Here is a 25,881-nt window from a genome sequence, read left to right on the forward strand (position 1 = left end):
GAGATTATCCGTGACTGTGAGGTATGTCAAAGATATAATAGGACCAAGCCCAGGCCTGCTGCGGGTTTGCCTTTAGCCTCAGATTACAATGAGACGGTGGCAATGGATTTACATGAGCTGGAACCTGGCATATGGTACCTCCACATCATCGACCATTTCACACGCTTCAGCGGTGGAAACATTGTGAGAACAAAGAAAGCCTCTGTAATTGTCAACTCTTTCATTCACTCGTGGATAAGTGTTCATGGTGCCCCAAAACGGATATACACCGACAACGGTGGTGAGTTCAATAATGAGGAGATAAGAGAGATGGCAGAAAAATTCAACATTGAGATGAAGACCACAGCGGCATACAGTCCTTGGAGCAACGGGCTGCTGGAGAGACACAACATGACTCTGACTGAGATTCTTCTGAAGGTGAAAAGGGAAAACTGGTGTGGCTGGCAGACTGGGCTTTAATGGCCAAGAACAGTATGATTAATGTGCATGGTTATAGTTCACACCAGCTGGTGTTTGGTCACAGTCCTAATCTTCCCTCCATTTTGGTTAATAAACTGCCTGCTCTAGAAGGCACTTCTATGAGTACTAGAGTAGGACAGCACCTAGCAGCATTGCATGCTTCCAGAAGAGCATTCACAGAGGTGGAATGCTCAGAAAGAATAAAAAGAGCTTTACGAAAGCAGCTTAGGCCTACAGATGAAAAGTATGAGACAGGAGACAGAGTGTACTACAAACGAGCAGACAGTACATAGTGGAAAGGTCCTGCTGTAGTTATCGGTCAAGATGGCTCTGTAGTGTTTGTCAGACATGGTGGTATCCTTGTCAGAGTACACCAGTCCAGGCTGAATAAAGTTAATGCACAGGATGGGGATACACTTGTACTACCTGATATTCCTGGAGATAGTACAGAAAAAGAAAATGTAATACACACTGATATGTCAGAAAATTCAGATGATGAAATGAGTGTTAATAGAGAAGTGCAAATCCATGAAAACACAGAAACAGATGATAGAGAAGATGTGAGACAAACTAATGAGAGGGATGCTACTAATACAGTGGGTTCCACGGGTGTCAAACTGAAAACAGGTCAGACAGTGACATTTACAAACAGAAATGATGAGACAAAACACACGGTCAGAGTTTTAGGCAGAGCAGGGAAAGCAAAAGGGCAATATAGAAACTGGTACAATGTGCAGTATCTTGAACCAAATGGCAACGAGGGTCAAAAGGAAGCTTCAGACATGTCACAAGTTGATGATCTTCTCACTGAATGTGAGAACACCGATGGCGATGTACTTATTACCAAAGACATCTCTTTTGATGCTGCTAAACAGCAAGAGATTGACAACTGGCAAAATAATAATGTTTACGAAGTAGTCACAGACAAAGGTCAGAAATGTATCTCTACTAGATGGGTCTGTACGTTAAAGGAAACTTCTAGTGGTGTTGTTCCCAAAGCCCGCCTTGTGGCGAGAGGTTTTGAAGAAGTCAATATGCATGAATTACAGAAAGATTCTCCCACATGTGCATCAGAATCACTCAGGCTCCTGTTAGCTGTTATTTGTCAAAACAAATGGCAAGTGAACTCTATGGATATTAAGTCTGCTTTTTTGCAGGGAATGGAACTCTCAAGAGACATTTACATTCGTCCCCCACCAGAAGCGAGCGTGGACAATGTGTTGTGGAAACTAAAGAAATGTGTGTATGGACTTGCAGATGCTTCCCTCTACTGGCACAACAAGGTCAAAGAACTCATGCTGAAAAGTGGGGGTAAAATGTCACGGGTTGATCCTGCAGTGTTTTATTGGCAGAATGAGCAGTCTGAGGTAACAGGAGTACTGGCATGCCATGTGGATGATTTTTTTGGGGCAGGTTCAGAGCATTTTGTAACCAATGTCATCCCTTTGCTTAAATCTGCATTTCACGTGGGTCGTGAAGAGTGTGAGAGTTTTTCATATGTGGGGATGAACATTGCTACTGTGGGTGGTGTAGTACAGGTGCATCAGCACAGTTATATTGAAAACCTACAACCAATTCATTTGCAGGCAACACGTGCTGTACAGAGAGAGGCCCCACTGAACGAGAAAGAAAGAGAACAACTCAGATCCAAAATAGGACAGGTTCTGTGGGTTGCTAAACAAACAAGACCAGATGTTATGTTTGACACATGTAGCCTAGCATCCAACATTAAGAATGCTACTGTTCAGTCCATACATGAAGTGAACAAAGTGCTCCGTAAACTTAAGTCAGAGAAGGTAACAAGTTTCAATACTTGGGTAACAGTGAGGATTTGAGTTTGGTAGTATTCAGTGATGCTTCACTGGGCAATCTTCCAGATGGAGGGACACAGGGTGGGGCTCCAATTGCCCTCATGGAAAAATCAGGAAAGTTCTCCCCACTGTTTTGGCAATCTAAAAAAATTAGACGTGTGGTAAGAAGCACACTGGCAGGAGAAACCCTTGCCATGTCAGATGGTATTGACAATGCTATGTTCTTGGCTATGCTCTACTCTGAACTCACTACTGGTAAAGCTGATCTTAATGCTCTTCCTCTTATCTGTGTTACTGATAACCATTCCCTGTTTGACGCTCTTAAGTCTACAAAACAGGTCACAGAGAAGAGACTAAGATTAGAAATAAGCGGTGTCAAAGAGCTCATACATGCTAATAAAATCAAAGAAGTGCGTTGGTCAACAGCCAAGTCACAACTTGCTGACTGTTTGACAAAAAAAGGTGCTTCCGCTCTTATGCTTCTTAAAGCGCTGTATGAGGGTGTATGGAAACTGTAAAATCTGGTCCATTGAGCATATATCTTGGTATTTTTATTTTGTTTGTTTAAATACGCAAACTCACTTGAATGCTCACTGTGTTCTGAAAATCATTTTTGTGTGACAATGTTTTATGTCAAACTCACCCGTTCTTTTTTTTTTTTATCTTAAGAAGAGAGTGAGATTGTTAACTTCATGTACAAGGGATATAGTTGTTTAATATACTGCCATCTTGTGGTCATTTCGGTTACTGCATCTTTTTCAGTGTTCCCTCCTATTCTATGATGTATTTCCCCTTTCTGTTTAGTTAATGTGTAGGAGAAAATAAAGTACTGAGTGCAGAACCACGTCGTGTCTGTGGAGTTTATCATTGACCATTAACGGTGTTCAGCAGCTTGTACGCATTCTTTTAGATTATAGCGCTGAATAAGCCCTTGTTTTATAGCACGAAGAAGGACGCTGCAGCTTCAGCTGCCCACACCTGAGATGGCAGCCCATGCTCAGAAATTAAAGCATACATACAATTAAACATGTGACATCACTCCTGAAGTTTTTTTCTGTTGTACGAGGATTTTCGTATATTGAGTAACCTCTTCACTTTCGATATGAGACATGTATGCAACAAAAAACAGATGAAATTTTGTCCGATAATCTGATTGTGTGTACAAGGCTTTAGACTGCTGATCACTCGGTTCTCAGCCTTCAGGGAGCAGAGAGTATGTGAATCACCAGCTCTCTACTCTGCCCCTCCAGCACTGGGGCGGAAACAGCTGGCTCAGGCTCTCAGCAGCTCGCTTACAGGCTGAGCCAGCCGCCAGTCCAGGCGTGTGGGTGGATCCAAACTGTAAAGTCTGGATCTTTCCAAAGCCTGGCTCTGCTGAGTGACCTCAGCAGACAGTGGAAACCCGGTCACAGGAGTGCAGAACGAACTGCACTCCTGTGATCTCCAGAAGTAGGGCCAAAATGCCTTTGGCTAAACTTCTCCCTTTGGGGGGGAAGTTAAAAAAAAAAAAAAAAAAAAAAAAAATTTTCCTTTTTTGTTGCAAGTGTTGCCTGTCTGCTGGCCATTTCTCCACATATCTTCCTGAATTATCTGCATGTTTTGCAGTTTCTTGGTTGTTCTTTGTTTGCTTTCAATTTCTAAAGGAATAAATACCCCATGGTACCTTGCTTCCCGTAAGCAGTGAATCCTCTTGTCAGCGCCTCAGAAGACAGGCTCTGTGAATTCTGTGACACAGCAGTGGCTACTTACAGGACATAGTGAATGTCACAAAATTCAAGGAAATAAGGGTGTGGGGATCTTCACAAAGCAAGTTTCAGGTTAATAAGATTAGGCTAGAAATAGCTGAAATACAATGCAGAAATGAATAGGAGTTGACATTTTAACTAAAGATATGATGTAAAGTATCTGTACACAAACTTTACACTGGCTGTCAACCTGGTCATTCGGTTCTAATGCTGCCCAAGTCATTTAATATGTACAGTAGATCAGCCATTCAGACTTCTCCTGCTGCAGCATAAAGGCAAAGAGCTTAGAAACTAACACGTTCCGAAGCTGGCCAGTAATTGAAGCATATGTACTTCTCTCATGACAGATTTCCTTTTAAAAAGGTACTTATCGTTTCACTTTCAGGGAAGGTTGCTATACATTTCACAATGTGGGTGCACCTATAGCCTAGAGTGGTGTGCACTTTATAAATATATTTAGAAATTCATGGAAAAATAGACTTCTAAATTTTATAGAATTATAAAACACAGCTTTTAATTAGGTTTCAGCTTTTGGCAACAAAAGGATGAACACTGAAAAACTTTAACACATATTTCAGTTACCTGCTGTGTTGCAGGAGATGTTTTTACACCAAGTTTAAGGATTGGTTACTCTGTCACTTAGATTATAATCAGAAATGCCTCCTCTAGCATGCACAACTTTCAAGCTATAAAAAATAGATACAATGACAAAGGCAGACACAAGAATAGGTACTTGTTATCAAAACATGTAAACCGTGAGTGCCAGTTAACATATATGCGATGTGAGACATGTGATTCGCACCGCACTATTATGCAAATTACATGCAATGTCTGTGCGATGAAAATTCAGCCATACAGATTGTATGGCTGAATTTGCATCGCATTTGGACCAAAGTTGCACAGGACCCTTTTTTGGTCCACACTAGAATCAGGTCGCATGGGTGTTTCCACCTATGTGATCCGATTCATGTCCAAACTGACAGTTCGCACTGCGATATGCTAACTGATCTGGAGGTGTCATTAACTTTGTATTGACACCCCCAGCGATTCGCCTATAGCAGTGTGAACTGCCTGCGGGTCGAGTGCGATTTGCAGGGTTCCCACGTTACATGTGTGTGAACCGGCACTGACAAATAAGAAAATATATAAACAGTTTCAAGAAGGAAGGAAAGTTGCCGTGCAGGAGGTTTACACCACCCCTCAGATTTGGTCACGTCACTCCAGCACTGGGAAAACCAATGTAGAACACCGTCACGATAAGAAGAAAAAAAAAGGATAAAGCCTAAAATATTAACAAATAAAATGTATGTACAACACTAAGCCTAGAAAAAGGTATCAAACTATTAGTGCAATGATTAGTCTACAGAAATGTTTTGTATTTCTTCTTCTTTTCATATATCTTCCACTTGTTGTAGGGTGTAGCTTAGGATTTTGTCATGACCCTCAAACTTGAAGTATCCTTGAAATTTCTTCTTCTGTAGCAAAAGGGGAAACCAAATGATATCATCTGGCCACATACAGTCAAAGGGGATCTTCTCCAGGGGAAACCACTGAGGGCGCATTTCTGGAAATCAACCAAAAGAGCCAAATCAGTTCTGTTACATTATCCTTATATCTCTTTGTGCCTGTGTTTGAATATACCATCTTATGCTTCTTACCACCCTACACTGATGTCTCGACAAGTGACTGGGTGGGCTAAGGGATCTTGGATCATGCTGGTATCAAGCAAGGGAAGCTTATATGGCAGACATACTCTTCTTGAGTAAGGGGATCTGTCACAATGGTGTTCAATTATTATTTTTATTTTCTTTAACTCCAATCTGAAGGTTGTAGAAAACAAAAAGGCGGGGTTACCATTCCAATCCATCCCGTACCTGTTTACCTAATAAGCGGTCATTTTTTTAGCATTTCTAGCTATATTGATGGTATACCCCAATGGTGGATACAGGGTATCCCCTTTGTAAAAAAATTGATCCTTCGTGTGGGCAACCTTTCTCAAAGTAAATACAAAAAATGTGCTGCGCCAGACGTGCACCAATAAACATAAATGATGTTAATATAATCAATATCTGAAGTCCATACAAGCTGTGATTGTGCTCAAAATCCAATAAATGTGCATTAGTGTCCAAATCAGAAATGCAATCTGGTGAAAAGTGCACACCAATCTGTGAAATCCCTCCACCTGCTAGATTGGCCTCTCACCTCCAAACAGGACTACTTCATATGAAATTCCTACCACTAATAGGTTCTCTCCATTGTACCCACCAGTCAAACAAACCCGCAGATGTTTTTTTTAGGGAAACCCAGTGCCCTGTGGGGGTACAGGGGATCAATTGGAAAACAATCTGGGGAAAAAAGAAAAGAAAAAGAGGACGACGAGCAGGTCGACGCCTCCAAAAAAAGCAAGAGCCAATAGGAGCAGGTATCTTTAATATCAGCGGTATACCCTTGAATAAGGAAGAAACAAAAGTCTTAGATAAAGGGTTAAAATACGCCCCGGTAAAAAATTTAAGTAAATTTGACACTTATGTTAATTTACAAAAATACATGAGGAGTCTAAATCAGAAAAAATATTTTCTATCCAAACCAGACAACCGCCCCATGAATAGTGAGAGAACACATCACTCCACTTTAAAGAATAAATCAGTCTTCAACCCACCGAATAAAGACAGTAAATACATGGAGGTCTTTAAGAATCTGGTATCAGAGGTCTAAGATGGCGCCGGGAGCAGACGTGCAGTAACTGAGCTCCCGACTCCGGCGTGTATCCTGACAATACACCCTGCTTGATCCCCCTGGTGTTCGGCCGCTTCCACTCTCTGATGTCGATATCCTGAGCGTTGAGATAGGTGGAGGTCGGGCTATCCAGCGTCGGGCGTCCAGTGTTCATTGTGCTGACTGGTGCCGGCTGTCTCCTGGTGTCTTCTGGTGTCCCGGCGGGCTGTGCTGGGCGGCTCGTCTGCTCCGTCGTCCCCTTCGCGGCTGCTCTGAGGAGCTGGATGCCGCAACATTGACTGAGACCAGAGACCGGAGGGACGGGACTGACTGCAGCAGTACGAGCGGTGTGAGGTGCACGGACTGAACGTGCACTGGACAGCTGGGGTGCTTGAGTGGATCCGTTGGTAGATCCTTGCACGCCGCATCGGGGAAAGTAAAGAGGGAGTAAAGAGGAGCTGACTTAGCTGGTAGTTACCGGACTGCTGGCACTGGCCGGTCTTCCTATGCTCCCTGTAGATGCCGACAAGCTGGTAATCTATGTGAAACCTTGGTTAAAGGAAAAGCAGTGAGTAAACCCTGGTCAAAGGAAAAGCAGTGAGTAATACTCAAGTTGCAATACGCAAGCTGGATCAAGCCCCTTCATTTATTTAAATGACTTTTTTTTTTTTTTTCTCAGCTTTTTTTTTTTTTTTTTTTTTTTTCTTTTCGCAATTTAAGCACATTCTACCGCATATTGCTGCATACTGCCAGCCTGCCACACTAAATATCATCTACTCTCTGGCCACAGTATATATGTTTATGTAGTAAACTATTACATAAACCCCCCCTTTTTTGCCCCCCTTTTACCCCCCTCCCCCTTTTTTTTTTTGGGAGGAATGCCCAAAAATAAAGGGGGTGTACAGACACGCCGTGCAGTCGTGACATCACCGTCTACAGTAACTATGGCGTCTCAAACCGAACAGACAACAGTGATCAGGGAAGTAGAACCGCCTGCAAGTTTAGAGACACTCATGCATGCCATAGTAGACTGTAAGACGGCTCTGACTTCTAAAATTGATTGTGTACAATCAGATATTGGACTTATCCGCAAAGATATGGACAATTTCCGAGATAGAGTTACCGAGATGGAAATGCGGGTTTCAGAAGTAGAAGACACACAGAAAGGTTATAACTCGGATGTTCAGCTGCTCAAAGCCAGGGTTAAGCAGCTGGAAATACGAGCAGAAGATGCAGAAAACCGCAATCGTAGGAACAACTTACGGATTATAGGTCTTCCGGAGGGATCCGAGGGTGCAAACCCGGTGACCTTTATTGAACACTTACTTCCGACCATTCTTCCAGAAGCTAAATTTTCTGCTTTTTTTTCAGTGATACGTGCACATCGGATACCAGGGAAGCGAGGGCCTCCTGGCTCTCCTCCACGCACCTTTATTTTGAGGTTCCTTCATTATGGTGACCGAGACACTGTGTTACGAGCAGCCCGCTCTCAGGGTGAAGTGAAATACGAGGGAGGTAAACTTTTTAGTTTTCCAGATTATTCTGTTGAAACACAGCGTCAGAGAAAGTCATTTGATCAAGCCCGTTCTAAGTTAAGAGAAAGGGGGTTGAAATATAGTACTCTGTTTCCAGCTAAATTGCGGGTACAAGATGGTGAACATGTGCGTCTCTTTTCTTCCCCAAAAGAGGTATTATCCTGGCTTGAGACATACAAATAAGACTGAGACTGAACTTTTTTTTTTTTTTTTTTTTTTTTATTTTTCCTTTTTTTTTTTTTTTTCTTCTCCTTCCTCTTGGTTTGTCATAGTTTGCTTTCCCAAATTTTACATGACAGCTGGGTGAATCAAGATACAAGTTTCTCTTTTCCTTCGTCCTTTTTGAACGCCGGAGTCTTCTCCCCCCCCCCCCTTTTTTTTTTTTTTTCCTAAGGGGGGGGGGGGGGGGTAATATAGCGCCTTCTTTTTGACACTTACCCCCTAGGGTGGACTATGAGGTCCGCGGTGGGTGGGATACAAACCCTCTCCAATTTTGGGGAGATGGGTGGGGTGGGGGGGATGGGGATGTTTGAATCATTACTCTGTTATTGTATTTATTGTATTTTTCAGTTTTCCCTTTTTTTTTTTTTTTTTTTTTTTATACTGTTATTATGTTGTATACATTGCTTTATGAGTGGATATGGAATCTTTAAGGGTGATTTCTTGGAACACTAGAGGTTTGAATTCCCCGCAGAAACGCTCTTTAGTGTTTCAATATTTAAAAGCGTTTAATCCCCACATATGTGTCCTGCAGGAGACTCACTTGTTGGGTACTCGAACGCTGGCCCTTAAGAAACCATGGGTTGGGCACCATTACCACTCTACATTTTCTACGTATGCTCGTGGAGTCAGCGTTCTTATCCACAAGTCTCTCCCGTTCAAACTAATGGATCTTTCCCTGGACCCGGATGGACGATTTGTTTTGCTCAATCTGCAGATATCATCCTTTACTTTATTGCTGGTAGGGTTATACATACCTCCGCCGGCTTCAATCAGGCTGTTATATAAAATTTTTAAAGAAATTGTAAAATATGAGAATGATAACATACTTATTGTGGGTGATTTTAATATGGTTCCAGATCCGAACATGGATAGAATGACTGGAGATTCTTCCACCAGATCGGATCTTGCTGAATGGGCTGAGATCTATGGGTTGACAGACCTATGGCGTTGGCACCACCCCCATGCTAGGGAATATACCTGCCACTCCGCCACTTATAAAACCTTTTCTCGAATTGACTTAATGTTTGCAAGTGGGTCATTACTATCTCGGGTGCGGGAGATTCGGGTTCTTCCTCGTGGGATCTCCGACCACGCTCCACTTCTCTTAAATATGGAATTATCTGGTAACCCCTCTCATAGATTATGGCGTTTATCCAGATATTGGATCGCTGATTCTGATATAAACCCTTTAGTCGAACCCCAGATAGCGGCCTTTTGGGAGATAAATCCGGGCACGTCATCAGTGGCTATGGTCTGGGACGCTTTTAAGGTTTGCACCCGGGGGTATTATCAGACAGCTATTGGGAAGATCCAACGATATAGGCGAACAAATCTATTGCAAAAAGAAAAGGAAGCTAGGAGATATGGAAAATCTATACATACAAACTAGAGACCCCACTCATTATACACGATTTCAATCCTTGACTAGGGAGGTAATGGGAATACGCACAGCCCTTACACAGAAAAAACTGTTTTCTCAATCCCAACATATTTTCGTACATGAAGAGTATAACGGTAAAATGCTGGCGCAAATTTCTAGGGAACAGACAAGTGGCTATAGTATAGCACATATTCAGGATCAATCGGGTACTCTTCACTCTAATCCAGAAACTATTAATCATAACTTCACTGATTATTATCGGGTCCTATATAATACTAAGGTTAATTATTCAGGAGATGAACTCGATCATTATCTACAGGCAGTGGACTTTCCAGCCTTAACTGATAGAGATAGGGCCAAATTAGATGCCCCTATTACTCTTTTGGAGATCCAGGAAGTGGTGGCCTCCCTAAAACCTGATAAAACACCAGGACCGGATGGAATTCCTGTTGAATTCTATAAGGCCCATATGGACCTTTTGGGCCCGCATTTATTAGCCACTCTTCTAGGATCTCTAAACGATGGGAAACTCCCTAAAACAATGACCGAAGCGGTTATTGTTGTGATCCCTAAACCAGGGAAGGACCCATCTTTATGTTCATCATATAGACCTATTTCTTTATTAAATGTTGATGGGAAGATCCTTTCAAAGGTCTTGGCCACTCGACTTAATAGTGTTATTACAGGCTTGATCCATCCGGATCAAACTGGATTTATACCTGAACGGGGTACTGATATCAATATCCGGAGATTGTTTACACATATGGCCTTGGCGTCGGGGGGGGGGGAGCAGGTGTGGTCGCCTCCCTCGACGCCGAGAAAGCATTCGACTCTGTTGAATGGCCATTTCTCTGGAGGATCCTACCTAGCTTCGGGTTTGGCCCTAATTTCGTCTCATGGATTAAGCTTCTCTATGAGAACCCTACGGCTAGAGTCTGTACTAATACATCTCTATCGGATAAATTCCCTCTACTGAGGGGTACCCGACAGGGATGTCCGTTATCCCCAGCCTTGTTTGCCTTGGCTTTGGAGCCGCTCGCGATTATGTTGCGAGCGGACCCACAAGTCCGAGGCATTAAGGTGGGGGTCATTGAAGAGAAGTTGTCTTTATATGCAGACGACACCTTGATCTATTTGGCGGATGCTTCCACATCATTACATAGGGCCCTACAATTATTTGACATCTTTGGTCGTTTTTCAGGTATAAGTATTAATTGGTCTAAGTCCGTCCTCTTTCCACTACACCCATCGATACCTTTAATTGATACTCAGACACCGCTGAAATGGGTACAGGATATGGTGTACTTAGGCATCAAAGTGGGTCCAACATTGGAGGTATACCAGCAAAATAACATTGACCCTTTAGTTTTACAATTAAATAAAAAGTGTGCGTCTTGGCGCATGCTTCCCTTGTCCCCCGTTGGCAGAATTAATTTAATAAAAATGAACTATCTTCCGAAATTTCTGTATCTTTTTCGTAATTCCCCCATTGATATGACTAGAACCTTTTTTTCGAGATTAGATAGTATTGTAACAACTTTTGTATGGGCCGGGCGTACTCCACGAGTCGCAAGACGCACGCTATATCTTCCTCTTGCAAGAGGAGGCTTAGCGCTTCCTAACTTTAAATTGTATTTTTGGGCGGCTGTTCTGGTGACGGTCCGGTGGTGGTTCTCCCGGCCCAAAACTAACTCCGCAGTTACACTAGAAGCAGCACTACTGGGTTCATATGCGGCCCTTAGTAATCTTGTTTTCCGGGGGGAACAGGCACATCCTCAAATAACCAGTCTGATGAAGACTGTTCTGCGGATATGGACTCGGGCGCGGGTGATATATAACATACCATTGCATATATCCCCCCACACTCCGTTGTGGGGTAATCCTAATTTAAAACATTTATATCATCTCCCTGATCCACAGTTATGGGCTGCTAGAGGGATTGTGACTATGAAACATGTTATTAAAGATGGAAGACTTCAAGGCTTTAATGTTCTTCAGTCTACCCATTCATTACCTCCCACCATGAGGTTTCGTTACTGCCAGCTTAGTCATGCTATGCGGGCTCAGTTCCAAGGCCCTGTTGTCCTGGAATCAGACCCCTTGGAGAAAATGTTAACTTTTAAGGTAATAGGAAAAACTCTCTCTGCTATATATTCCATACTCTCAACAGATCATAGTCAGTCCCCTGAGAAAACCTATAATAAATGGAAGGAGGACATTCCAGATCTGACTATTGAAGAGTGGGAGGACTCGGTTAATAATTATATCCCCTCAATGATAGCGGCTAGGGACAGATTTATACAACTCAAATTCTTACATAGAGCATATTACACGCCGCAACGTCTTGCCAGGATATATCCCACGAAAGATCCTTTGTGTATTAGATGTGGGCATGAAATAGGTACATTCTTACATGTTGTTTGGTCATGCCCTGACCTGGCAACCTTTTGGAAAGAAGTGACGGATACTATTGGTGAAATTTTTGACATCATGATTCCTTTGGACCCAAAGGTAACTTTATTGAGTAACCTTACAGAACTGGCTGGGGATAAATATGCTAAAATGTGCATTACATATACCCTGTTTTATGCCAGGAGAGAAATCCTTTTGCGATGGAAGTTACCCGAACCTCCCACCCGATTATCCTGGATAGCTGCCGTTACTAAGACACTTCCATTCTACCGTTTCACATACGGTAGTAGGAACTGCCCAAAAAAATTTGATAAAGTCTGGTCAGCCTGGATTGATGCTATAGGTGAGCCAAGGTCACCTGTTCCATAATGATATAAGTAGGCACTTATTATTATTATTAATTTTTTTTTTTTTTTTCTCTCCTTGTTCTTAAATTGGTTTATTGATATTCCCCTTCCCTTCCTCTCCCTAAGAATATTTTTTTTTTTTTTTTTTTTTTTGTGTTTGTATGTGTGGATAATATTATTCCTTGTGCAGAGTAATGTATTGTATTGGAATATTTGTGCTGTTTATATGTTTAACAATAAAATAAAAATTTAACTGTTAAAAAAGAATCTGGTATCACATGATATCGAACGACTAAAAGTTAGGAAAGTTCAGGACCCCCAATGGATCCGAAATGGTATTGCCAGCCTGGAAGCGAATAAGCAGCTGGTAATACGACCAGCGGACAAAGGGGGAGGGATCGTTGTTATGAGTACCGAATACTATACCAACGAGATGAAAAGGCAACTTTCAGACCTGAACACATATTCTCATTTAAGGCGTGACCCACTGAATGAATACAAAAAAGAATTGGATGAACTGATCAAGAATGGGTTGGATGATGCCATTTTAAACAAAAAAGAAGCACTTTATCTGAACCCCATAGCCTGTCGTACCCCTATTATTTATTTCCTTCCCAGAATTCATAAGTCTGTAGAAAAATCTCCAGGGAGACCAATTATCAATGGAATTGACTCCCTGAGCTCCAGACTGGGCCAATACATTGATTTTTAATAACAGCCATTGGTTACCCGCACGGAAGCATACATTAAAGACACCAAACATGTCATACAGAATCTACAGACCCTTTCCATTTCAGAGAACTGCATCCTAGCCACGGCAGATGTAGGTTCTCTTTATACTATTATAGGGCACGATGCCGCAATGAGGGCAGCGAAATGGGCCCTGGAAGAATCCGATTTGGAGGAAGAACATGTAGAATTTCTGCTGGACAGTTTGGACTTCTGTCTGAAACACAATTATTTTTGGTATGCCGGGATTTCTTTTTACAAACCAAAGGCGTGGCGATAGGGGCAAGGTTTGCCCCCAGTGTAGCCAATTTATTCATGGCCCAGTGGGAAGCAGAGGAGAATTTAACTAACAGACCCCCGGAACATATTTTTTACAAAAGATTTATAGATGATTTGATTATGATTTGGGAGGGAGATATTATGTCTTTTAATATTTTTAAAGCCAGGATGAATTTTAATAATAGGAATATTTTACTATCATGGACTGAAAGTAAGGAAAGAATACAGTTCCTAGATCTAGAGATTTTTATAAAAGAAGGTCAAATACACACAAGGAACTTTAAGCCTACTGACCGCAACTCCTACCTGCCTATCGATAGCTGCCACCATAGAAATTGGCTTTTCAATATCCCGAGGGGACAGCTTATCCGAATCAAGAGGAATTGCTCAAAGGAGGAGGATTATACGACACAGTCCAAAATATTGGTAGACAGATTTCAGGCTAAAGGGTATGATATGAAAAAAGTGAATTTGGATTTAAGACAAGTATCGTCACTAGATAGAACAGAGCTTCTAAAGAATAAAAATGGCCCCACCTAAGGAGAGTAATAGTAATAATTTTAAATTGGTGTTTGATTTTAACGTCCAACACAGACAGGTTGAACGTATCACCACCAAACACTGGGATATTTTAAAACAAGACCGAATCCTAGGATCCCATCTCCCGGAGAAACCTGGCTTCATTTACAGAAGAGCAACCATCTTGAAGGACAGGCTGGCACCGGGAGTAATAAACCCTCCTAAACCCAGGAAAAATACGGTCTTCCAGTTCCTGTCAGGTTCACACGCATGTGGCAAGTGTAGGGCTTGCCGATTGGCGAGGAACAATGTCAAGAAAAGGAAGTCGTTCATATGCAAAAGTACAGGCAAGCAATACCAGATCAAAGACTTGGTAACATGTACCACTGTTGGAGTTGTCTACATGATGGAATGTGGGTGCCGACTCCAATATGTGGGCCGCACCTCCAGACCCCTAAATGTGAGAATAGGGGAACACATAACCAACATCAAAAAGGGGGAAGTCTCACATAATGCATCAAAACATTTCAGGGAAATTCATGATAGGAACCCCAATGCCCTGAAATTTTGGGGGATAGAGCATGTTCAACCTCATTGGAGAGGAGGAAATTACATCCGCCAGTTGAGCACGAGGGAATCCTTCTGGGTCTATGAGGCCAAAGTTTTGGCACCCAGAGGTCTAAATAAGGATTTCGACCTTAACTGCTTCATTAGCAATAAATGATACTCCATCATGTATTTTAGATATCGGAGGCTTTTTGTTTTATTAAGAATGAATTTTAGGATATTTTTACATATTATATTGTTCTTGTAATTTTATGCATATTTTATGAGTATTTAATATTTTATGATTGTAGCGTGATATATATATTTTATATATATATTTTAGATGTTTTTATATAAATATATGTATTTTAATATTGGGCATTGTTATATTATGTTTTAAATTATATATAGCACTAGAGAGATGTGGGCGATGACACGCGATCTCCGAGTTGATTAATATATGTGCATTGCACTGCTAATCGAATAAAACTGCCCCATTAGCATTATTAACCAGCAACACTGAAGAGGAAGTGCCTGTATCTTCGGTTCTGGTGTCCAGTGTAGTGCTAGGAACAATGGGAGGAGCAGAGGTCCACTAACCAATCCACCTCTAGGCATACTTATTTAAAGAGAGGCTTGGCACGCACAAGCCACCCCTACTGAGGAAGACGTTGGAGCCATGCGCTCGTCGTAACGTGTATAGGGGGGCGGAGCTTGCGTGACCGACGCCGAACATCTCTCGAGTGACACACGCTATTACTATTGCCATAACAGCAGGCACGGTGAAGTGCCCTGTACATGTGAGTAAACTTCTATTTTCCTCAATAAAGCCTGATTGTTGAAACGGAGAGCACTATATTTTCCCTTTTATATTTTGCATCGCATGTCCCGTGTCTTGAGACCTCCGGAGGTGAGAGGCTGGAGTGTCTCTCCAGGAGTCGGATATCCTCAGTACATGCTTTTGCTGGCCCGTCTGGGTCCTGTTTGGAGGTGAGAGGCCAATCTAGCAGGTGGAGGGATTTCACAGATTGGTGTGCACTTTTCACCAGATTGCATTTCTGATTTGGACACTTGGACACTAATGCACATTTATTGGATTTTGAGCACAATCACAGCTTGTATGGACTTCAGATATTGACTATATTAAAGCGGAGTTCCGGGCAGAGAAACAATTTTTTTCTGAACATACCCCCGGGACAGTCAGGGCTAGCACATTCCACAATGGCTAGCCTCTGATCTGTCCCGGTTCGCACTTACCTGTAAGAAGAAATACTTACTTAGAAATTTTCTTCCACAGCATTTCCATCTCGGTTGTGGGCAGCTGAAGCCGGCGCGGTCCTCTTCTCTGTCTTCTTCCGCGTCTTCGTGTCCCAGAATGCACTGCACCGGCCCCTCTCGTCACTTCCGGTGCGGCGCCGCATTCCTAAACAGCTTCTGGGCATGCCCAGAAGCTGTTTAGCAGGGGAATGCGGCGTCGCCCGGAAATGACGAGCGGGGCCGATGCGGCGCATTGATTCCTGGGAGCTATGACGTTTAGCTCCCAGGAATCATCGCGAGGCAGGAAGTGACGGGGTGAGCCTCGGCGCTGGAGGAGGAAGCTGTCATAGGTGAGTATTTACGATCTTCAATAAAAAGGTGAGTAAACGAAAAAAAAAAAATATATAACTATCCAATTCCTTTTCAGGTGAGGCATACCTAGTGGAGGGGCACAAAAAAAAAAAAATCTTTTTTGTGCCCGGAACTCCGCTTTAACATCATTTATGTTTATTGGTGCACGTCTGGCGCAGCACATTTTTTGTATTTATTTTGACCTATTGTGGGATGTGAACACGATTGGTGTTTGCTGCCGGCTATATTTGTTTTATGCACAGTGATATTCAAGCACTTTTTCAGTACATTATTCACGCACAGTGTTTTTACCTATTTTGAGTGTTATATCACATATTTGGTTTTGCGCTGATAGTTTTTTTGTTATATTTATTAACCTTTCTCAAAGGCCTCATGTTTATTACATATCCCGAACAATTGCAGGAATTGGCCCACATGGATCTCCCTGACTGTATGCTTAGGCCAGAGTCTGCCCTATGATGCTATTGCTAGATAGGGGCTTTCTATATAGACTGGTGACTATACAGCCATAACCACCCTTTAAAACAACAATGAAAAAAATGATGCTATGATCATTTATCTGTTGGGTGAAGCCAAGGTTAAGGTCATTATCATTTAGATATGACAAAGTCTTGTAACCCCCCAAATTCACCAGAAAAGATAAAGATCAGATCATCTATACAGTGCCTGAAAAACCAGATGTGTGGTCGGAATGGGTTATCGTGTCCATAAATCCTCACCCTCTCCCACCAATCCCCATACAGGTTGGTGAGGGAGAGCGAAATCCTGGCACCCATCGTACAGCTGAAGAAAAATACTCCAAATGATAAATAAGCCAACAGATATTCCAGGCACTCCAAAATGAACTCTCTCTGGATGTGAGAGTACAATCCACACTGATCAAAGAACAAGCAAGCTGCTCTAAGGCCCAGAGAATGAGGGATGGAGGAGTACAGACTGGCCACATCACATGTGATCCATCGGTCACCTTCCATCAACTCAAAATCCTGGCACAAGTTCAACAAATGATTGTTGTCATGCAAATAACTAGGGAGCCCAACGACTATGGGTTGCAGCTGAAAGTATAACCACTGTCCAATCCCAGCTATGCTAGATCTTCCCACCAGGTGGTCCGACCCCTTGTGTGTTTAAGGAAGATGTTAGTACACTGGGAGGATAGGCGCTTCAGGAATTAAGGAGGTCACTCACCTGGAGCAGTGATACAATGTCATATTTGTTGTACCTAATTAGAATGTTATTCAGGTTAGGTTAAAAAAAAAAAAAGTAAAAGTAAATGAGGATTTAGTTGCCATACCCTTAATCCTAGCCTATAGTATTAGGCCCATTTTACATTAAAAAAAAAAAAGAAGGAAAGTAGTTTGTTGCTGTACCTTCACTTTCAACTGGTTCTCCATTGAAAGAATCTGCTCGGAACACATGGACATCCATAATTTCAGTGCTTCCTACAAATTCAAATTTTATCTCACCGATTTTCTGTAGTGTGTCAACAGTTAGACCGCTTTCTTCCCAAAGTTCTCTAAATAAAGAAAAGAATATGTTCAGATTTCAGAACCAGGTTCAGATTTGATAAGTGAGGGGTAAGAATACCAAATACCAGTGCGGGTGACGTTTCCCCAACATGTTAGATACCACTGACTGCATAATATACTTTGGGTAGATCTATTTAACCAGTTGCCGGCCGCCCCACACAGATTTACTGCGGCAGGGCGGCTCAGCTGCGCATAATCACGTAGATCTACGTAATCGACATGATTATGTGCACACGGCCTCGCCGACGTGCTGCCGAAACCGCGCTCCTGTTGTCATTAGGCAGCGGGAGCCAGACCACGGGAGGAGCGGGCTTGATCGCCGCAGGCCTCCCGAGATCTTCATGGAAACTGACAGGAGAGCTGCCTGCCTATGTAAACAAAGCAGGTGGCTCTTCTGTCAGACAGGCACAGAGAGATTGTGTGTTTCAGCTAAGCTGAAACATCGATCTCTGTGTTCCTGTCACAGAGCCTCCCCCCCCACAGTTAGTAAGCACCATTAGGCTTACACTTAACCCCTTCCCTGTCAGTGTCAATTTATACAGTAACAGTGCATATTATTCAGCACCGATTACTGTATTAATGTCACTGGTCCCCAAAAAGTGTCACTTAGTTCCACACAGTGGCGGATCCAGGGGGGGGGCATCGAGTCAATTGCCCCCCCCGAGAAAAATAGTACCAGGTTTAAGTTTACAGAGGCATTATCTAAATGCATCTGCAGGTACTTTATTTCTGCTTCCCTGGCTCCCAGGAGACCTAAAATATAATCCCTAAGCCCCATCAGTTCAGAGGGGCCCAGGATGCTGTTTCATAGAGAGAGTTTTTTTTTTTTTTTCCCCTGCTCAGGTGGATTAATACCACCAGGAGCCGCATTTTGCGACAATAAAATGAAAGTTCCGGCCAGGCGGAGTGATATCAGTCAGCAGCCTCATCACTGCCTGACTCCTGCAGCCAATGGGTGCACAAAAGAAAGGGCGGGCTCAGGCTGAGGGGGAAGCCTGAGACACAGCAGTGTGCGTCTGTGTGTGTGAACACACTGAGAGGGACAGATCTTCACAGCAGACAGGGGCAGTAAGGAAAACGTCTAGACTGCAATTCATTTGTCTCCAAAAAGGTACAGTAACACACCCATCCCCCTTCACCTATGCCATGTCCTTGCTGCTGGCCAGCCACCATGAGGAATTATACAGCAGCTAAATGCTATCATCATCATTATCATCATGATAATCACACAGTACAGATGCATTGAGCCACAGCACCTGTATTGTGTGATTGTCATGATGATAATGATGATATAGACTGACAGTGAAAACAATCTTCCTGCCTCCTTTACACAAAGTGTGCTGCAGACATGAGTCTAACATGCAGGGCTGTCATTTAATGGCTTTAGGATGCATAAAGTGTTGCATTTATCCCAGTGCTGGCATCCCATTTTATTTCCACTGAGACACACAGCCACTGTGTCCCAATATGTCATGCTTCCAGGTGTGCATGCAGGGTGCTTTCATGGACCTGCACCAGCATGTCATATCAGGACACTGCAGCCATGTGTCAGAATGCAAATAAATGGCATGCGGGCATGGGGATGCATGGAACACTTTAAAACAATGTCACTGTTTTAACCACCTGCCGACCAGCCGCCACAGTTATATGGCGGCAGGTTCTCGCAAATCGTCGTACCTGTATGGTGGTGTGCGGGAGTGATCCTGGGGGCGTGCGCCCACTTGCCAGCGGGGAAGCTGAGGCACAGGGCCAGCAGCCGCGATTGGCGCCGGGCACCTGCAATCGCTTCCTGTGAAGAGAGAACGACGGTCTGCAGTTGGAAACGCAGCAGACCGTTGTTGTCTCAGGAATCACTGCAGAGCTCCTGTGTTCCTCCTATTTAGGAACACAGGTCTCTGTGTTGGTATTACAAGCCCCCCCCCACAGTTAGAAAGCACCCCCCAGGCTCACACTTAACCCTTTGATCGCCCCTGGGTTAACGCCTTCCCTGCCAGTGTCATTATTACAGTGACAGTGCATATTTTTAGCACTGATTACTGTTGTAATGTCACTGGTCCCCCCAAAAATGTCAGGGGTCCGATCTGTCTGCTGCAATGTCGCAGTCCCGCTAAAAATCGCTGATCGCCGCCATTACTAGTAAAAAAAATAAAAATGACAGTGCCCCTCCCGAGATTAGACTCTGGATCCGCCCCTGGTTCCACATTTGTCCACCGCAATGTCGCAGTCCCGCAAAAAAAAAAAATCACTGATCGCTGCTATTACTAATAAAAAAAATAAACAAATTGTCCAAAAATCTATCGCATAGTTTGTAAATGCTATAACTTTAGCACAAACCAATTAAAATACGCTTTTTGGGATTTGTTTTTACCAAAAATATGTAGCAGAATACAAATTGGCCTAAACTCTTTAAAATTAGTTTTACATTTTTTTTTATTGGGAATGTTTATAGCAGAAAGTAAAAAAATATTGTGTTTTTATATCAAAATTGTCGCTTTTTGTTTATAGTGCAAAAACTAAAAACCGCAGAGGTGATCAAATACCACCAAAAGAAAGCTCTATTTGTGGTTAAAAAAAGGACATCAATTGTATTTGTGTAAAGTATCGCAGTGCCGAATTGCATAAAATGGCCTGATCATTAAGGTGGTAAAACCTTCCGGAGCTTAAGTGGTTAAAGGTTAATAGTTTCACCATGTTCCCAGTTGGACAGAATAAGCTTTTTAAGCAGTGTTTTACCGCCGCACGACTAATTACTGCGGGGGTCAGCCCCTCACAGGCAAAGCGACGTAGTACTATGTCGCTAGCCTGTGAGGCTCTAGGGAGCGAGCGTGCGTCGCCAGAGGCGCAGTCGCGGACCCCCCCGCGCGTGTGCCAGGCAGACCCGATGTCCGCCGGGCACTCGCGATCGTCCGTTACACCAGAAGAAAGGCAGGCGGCTGATGTAAACAATGCCGTCTGTCATTCTTCCCTGTGTAAGAATGGAGATCAGACGGTTCTATTATGTAGGACCGTTGATCTCTGTTCTTACACTAGTAGCCACAGCCAATCACAGTTAGAAACACGCCCCTAGGACACACTTAACCCCTCCCTCTCCAATACAGTTAACTCCTTCACTGCCAGTGTCATTTTTTGCAGTAACAGTGCATATGTATAGCACTGATTGCTGCAGTAATGTCACTGGTAACCCCAAAAGTGTCAAAAATGTCAGTCAAGGGCCTGATCTGTCCGCCGCAATGTCGCAGTCCTGAAAAAAAAAAAAAAAAAAAAAAAAAAAAAAAAAATCGCAGATCGCCGCCTTTACGCATAAAAAAAAAAAAAAAAAAAAAAAAAAAAACACAACAACAAAAATCTTTCCCTTTGTTAGTAAGCGCGATAACTTTTGCGCAAACCAAATCAAAATACGCTTTTTGCAATTTTTTTTTACCAAACATATGTAGCATAAAACAAATTGGCCGAAAATGTTAAAGCGGAGTTCCACCCGAAATTTATACTTACCTCCATCTTCTCGCTCCCGGTCACCTGAAAAACAAATGGATAATCGCAATTTTTTTTTTTTTTTCACTTACCTTTTAGAGAAAATATACTCACCTTACTTCCTTCTTCCTCCCCTCGGCGGCCACGGCGATTCGTCACTTCCTGGCTTTTGCAATGATTCCTGGGAGCTGAACGTCATCGCTCCCAGGAATCATTGCGCCTGCACCGGCCCCGACGTCAGTTCCGGGGCGCGCGCGTCATTCCCTTCTAAACAGCTTCTGGGCATGCCCAGAAGCTGTGGAGGGATGACGCGCGCGACCCGGAAGTGACGTCGGGGCCGGTGCAGTGCATCGTGGGACCGAAGAAGGAGGAAGAGGACCGAAGAGGACGCGGAAGAGGATCGTGCTGGCTTCAAGCTGCCCACACCTGAGATGGCAGCGCTGGAGAAGACAATTTCAAGGTAAGTATTTCTCCTGAAAGGTAAGTGCAACCCGGGACAGATCAGAGGCTAGCCATTGTGGAATGTGCTAGCCCTGACTGTCCCGGGGGTATTTTTGTAAAAAAATGTATAACCAGGGTGGAACTCCGCTTTAAATTTTGATTTTTACTTTTTTTGGGGGGGAATTTTATATAAAAAAAAAATGTGAAAAATATTGTTATTTTTGCAAAATTGACGTTCTTTTTTTGTTTATAGCGCATGATCAAAAAAAAAAAAAAAGCACAGGTGATCAAATACCACCAAAAGAAAGCTCTGTTTGTAGGTACAGCGTCGCATGACCGCGCAATTGTTAGTTAAAGTCACGCAGTGCCGAATCGCAAAATAGGCCCTGGTCAGGAAGGGGGTAAAATCTTCCGGGGCTTAAGTGGTTAAGTTAGAAAAAAAAATGTCAAAAAGGCAATGGGAAAAAATGTCACATATACCACCCAATTTTATGTCAAGGTATAAGACTGGAATGTTAAAGCGAAACAAACCCATACTTTCCTTGTCAGGTCGAGGAAGCTGCCATCTTAGCCTTTGTTTGATCTGAAACTGCCATGGTGCTGCACATGTGATCAGTTATAACACCAGCCATGTGATGGCTTGACATTTAAATTGAGAGCACAAGCAAATGTGACAGGTAGCATTCCAGGCATGCCTCGAATGTAACTGGTTTTCAAAACCATTAAATCAATGAGTTTAGTTCTGCTTTAAGCTCTATTAGCCTAGGGAGGACTGTTCAGACTCCCACACAGAATAATAAGGAATGACAAGACCTATGCACACATTGGAATTGGCACACATTGGCACACATAGGCTCTATTAGCCTAGGGAGGACTGTTCAGACTCCCACACAGAATAATAAGGAATGACAAGACCTATGCACACATTGGACGTCATCCGATCGCGACCAGAGAGTGCGGGCGAGCGAAGCCGTTCGGCCGGCGGCTGTATACAATTGCTCATTCCATCCTGGTTTCTGTGAGTGTTCTTGCTTTTATTTTTGGAATAAATTTTACTGTTTTACGCTATGGGAGCCTCTCTCTCTCTTTTTGAATGGTGAACATTGGGAACATCTGAGGATCAGTTGCTCGAGTCTGTTGCCGGACCCCCAACCAATTAATATCATACAAGCGTGGTTGATCTAAAGATCTGGTAAGAGGTGACCCCTACTGGTTCCTTTTCGGTACTGAATCTTGGTGTCTTATTGGAATCTGATTTTACACATTTTGATTTCGTTCACATGGTAAGAGGCTCATCTAGCTGGTGATGGTTCTACACCTATCTTTCATCATTGTTTTTTTTACTTTGGCACATCCATTATAGTCGTCTGGTAAGAGGCAACTTCAGCTGGAATTATTTATTGGTTTATATACACCTACCCTTATTTATATTTGGTAAGGGGTATTTAACACACACCATTTTCTTTAATATACACTTGCCCACTGATAATAAGAATCTTTGGTGGTGGTCTAATTTTTACACACGTTATTCTCAAGTCACATTGGTGATATTTACCTATTTGTTGGGTTTTACGCTATTGCGTATTTTACATTTTTTTCATGATCCAATGACCATTGAGTCTACCGCTCACGTGGGCCTGGATCTTCTATCAAGGTGACAAGATTCATTGAGCATCTGCTTTTCTCTTACCTGAATCTGGTAAGCCTATACCCTTAAGGGAGTCTGGTCCAGGATTACATCTAGGATTTTGTCATCATCATTTACTATTGGGACTTTATGGACTTTACATCTCCATTTATCACACTTAGCGCAACTTAATTTACAAACAAACACATTGGAATATAAAGTAGCACTGAAGGCAAAACTTTTCCCCATTTTATATAGAGTGAGTTTGAGTTCTAAACCCAGTCTTACATTAGGGATATTTTTATTCACCTCCTTTCCCACAGTAACAAAAGGCAGTGAGAGAAATCCCTGGAAGTCACCAGAACTAGTATGTCCATTGGAAGACTTCCCCTCTAATATTGTTCTTGTGACCACTTAAATTTGGGATTTTCTTTCACTTTTAGTGTTAATGGTCACCAAGACAAATAGAGGAATCTCCCCAAGAGGGACACAGACAACGATAAAACTCAACCGGTGCTCTAATCCCCCTCCACTGTAAAATGTATAATAAAAAAAAAAGTTCAAGTCTTTATTATACACTGCTCAAAAAAATTAAGGGAACACTTCGAAAACACATCAGAACTCAATGGGGAAAATATCATGCTGGATATCTATACTGATATGGACTGGGTAATGTGTTAGAAACTAAAAGATGCCACATTGTTTATTGGAAATGAAAAATATCAACCTACAGAGGGCTGAATTCAGACACCCCGAAAATCAAAGTAAAAAAATAATGATGCACAAGGCAAATCCATTTCCTGAAAATGTCATTGCAGCAACTCAAAATGGTACTTAGTAGTTTATATGGTCCCCACATGGTTGTATGCATGCCTGACAACGTCGGGGCATGCCCCTAATGAGACAACAGATAGTGTCCTGGGCTATTTCCTCCCAGATCTGTACCAGGGCATCACTAAGCTCCTGAACAGACTGAGGTGTAACCTGGCGTCGTCGGATAGACAAAAACAATGTCCCTAAGGTGTTCTATTGGATTTAGGTTAGGCGAGCATGGGGGCCATTCAATGGTATCAATTCCTTCATCCCCTAGGAACTGGCTGCATTCACATGAAGCCGGTATTTGTCATGCATCAGGAGGAACCCAGGACCCACTTCACCAGCGTAGGGTCTGAAAATGGGTCAAAGGATTTCATCCCTATACCTGAAGACAGTCAGGGTGACATTGTCTAGCCTGTAGAGGTCTGTGCATCCCTCCATTGGATACGCCTTCACTGACCCACCACCAAACCAGTCATTCTGAACGATATTACAGGCAGCATAACTTTCTGCACGGCTTCTCCAGACTCTTTCAAGTCTGTTACATATGCTAAGGGTGAACCTGCTCTCACCTGTGAAAAGCACAGGGCCCACTAGAAGACGTCAGCCCTCAGGCCACGCTCAAAGTAGGTTTCTGATTGCTTGGTCATAGACATTCACACCAGTGGCCTGCTGGAGGTTATTTTGTAGGGCTCTGGCAGTGCTCATCCTGTTCCTCTTTGAACAAAGGAGCAGATATTGGTCCTGCTGATGGGTTAAGGACCTTCTACGTCCCTGTCCAGCTCTCCTAGAATCTCCTCCATGCTCTTGACACTGTGCTGGGAGACACAGCAAAACCTCTGGTAATGGCACATATTGATAGAGGAGTTGGACTGCCTGTGCAACCTCTATGGGGTCCAAGTATCTCCTCGTCCTACCAGTAGTGGCACTAACCTTAGCCAAATGCAAAACAAGTGAAAAAGTCAGAAATTATGAGTACAGGGAAAAAAAGTCAGTGGCCTACACCTGTAAAACCATTGCGGTTTTGGAGGTCGTCTTATTTTTGCCCATCTAGTGCACCTGTTAATTTCATTAACACCAAAGCATCTGTAGCTGATTAACAACCCCCTCTGCTACATAACTGACCAGTTCAATATCCCAGGAGTTTAATTAACTTGATGCCATACTCGGATTAAAAAGTGTTCCTTTAATTCATTTGAGTAGTGCAGGCCAACCAACCCTACTTAGCGTGATTTAATTTTAGGAAGGTTAGAGCTTAACCCCTCAACAGTACATAGATACGTAGCTTTCCTGGGCTAGGCTTTTTTCCGTGGGGCCGCATATCTGCGTATCTGTCTTTGTGCTGGGAGAGCAACGCACAGCATGCTACCAGCACAGAGACGGGGGTCCCACCAAGAGCTCCGGATTGAGGGTCACCTGATCACTGTGGTAGCCTCTGATTGGCTACAACAGTGATTAGAGACTGAAGCCTACCCCAGTGTTTCTCTCTATGTGAATGGAGAGAAAAGATACATTGCATCTTTCTCTCCTTGCAGAGAGAGAAAAAAAAAAATAGTAAATAAAAGAAAAAAAAATATATTATAATAAATAATAAAGAAAAATAAAGAAAAAATAACTTGATCAAGGTTTGATCTAGGTCAGTGCCAGGGTTAGTGTTTGGGTCAAGTA

General features: G+C 42.9%; 1 protein-coding gene across 1 annotated transcript in view; it reads right to left on the reverse strand.

Moving 5' to 3' along the window:
• Positions 1-5,390: 5,390 nt before the first annotated feature.
• Positions 5,391-25,881, reverse strand: part of NUDT1 (nudix hydrolase 1) — a 29,936-nt gene continuing 9,445 nt past the window's right edge. The window contains exons 3-4 of the mRNA XM_082259956.1: positions 17,700-17,845; positions 5,391-5,579 (exon numbers count right to left, since the gene is read on the reverse strand). Of these exons, the coding sequence (XP_082116082.1) occupies positions 5,407-5,579; positions 17,700-17,845 (319 nt within the window). The 3' untranslated portion in view covers positions 5,391-5,406. The remainder of the gene's footprint in view (positions 5,580-17,699; positions 17,846-25,881) is intronic.

This window comes from Pelophylax lessonae (genome assembly GCF_965119305.1).
Source record: "Pelophylax lessonae genome assembly, chromosome: 6".
Lineage (NCBI taxonomy): Eukaryota > Metazoa > Chordata > Amphibia > Anura > Ranidae > Pelophylax > Pelophylax lessonae.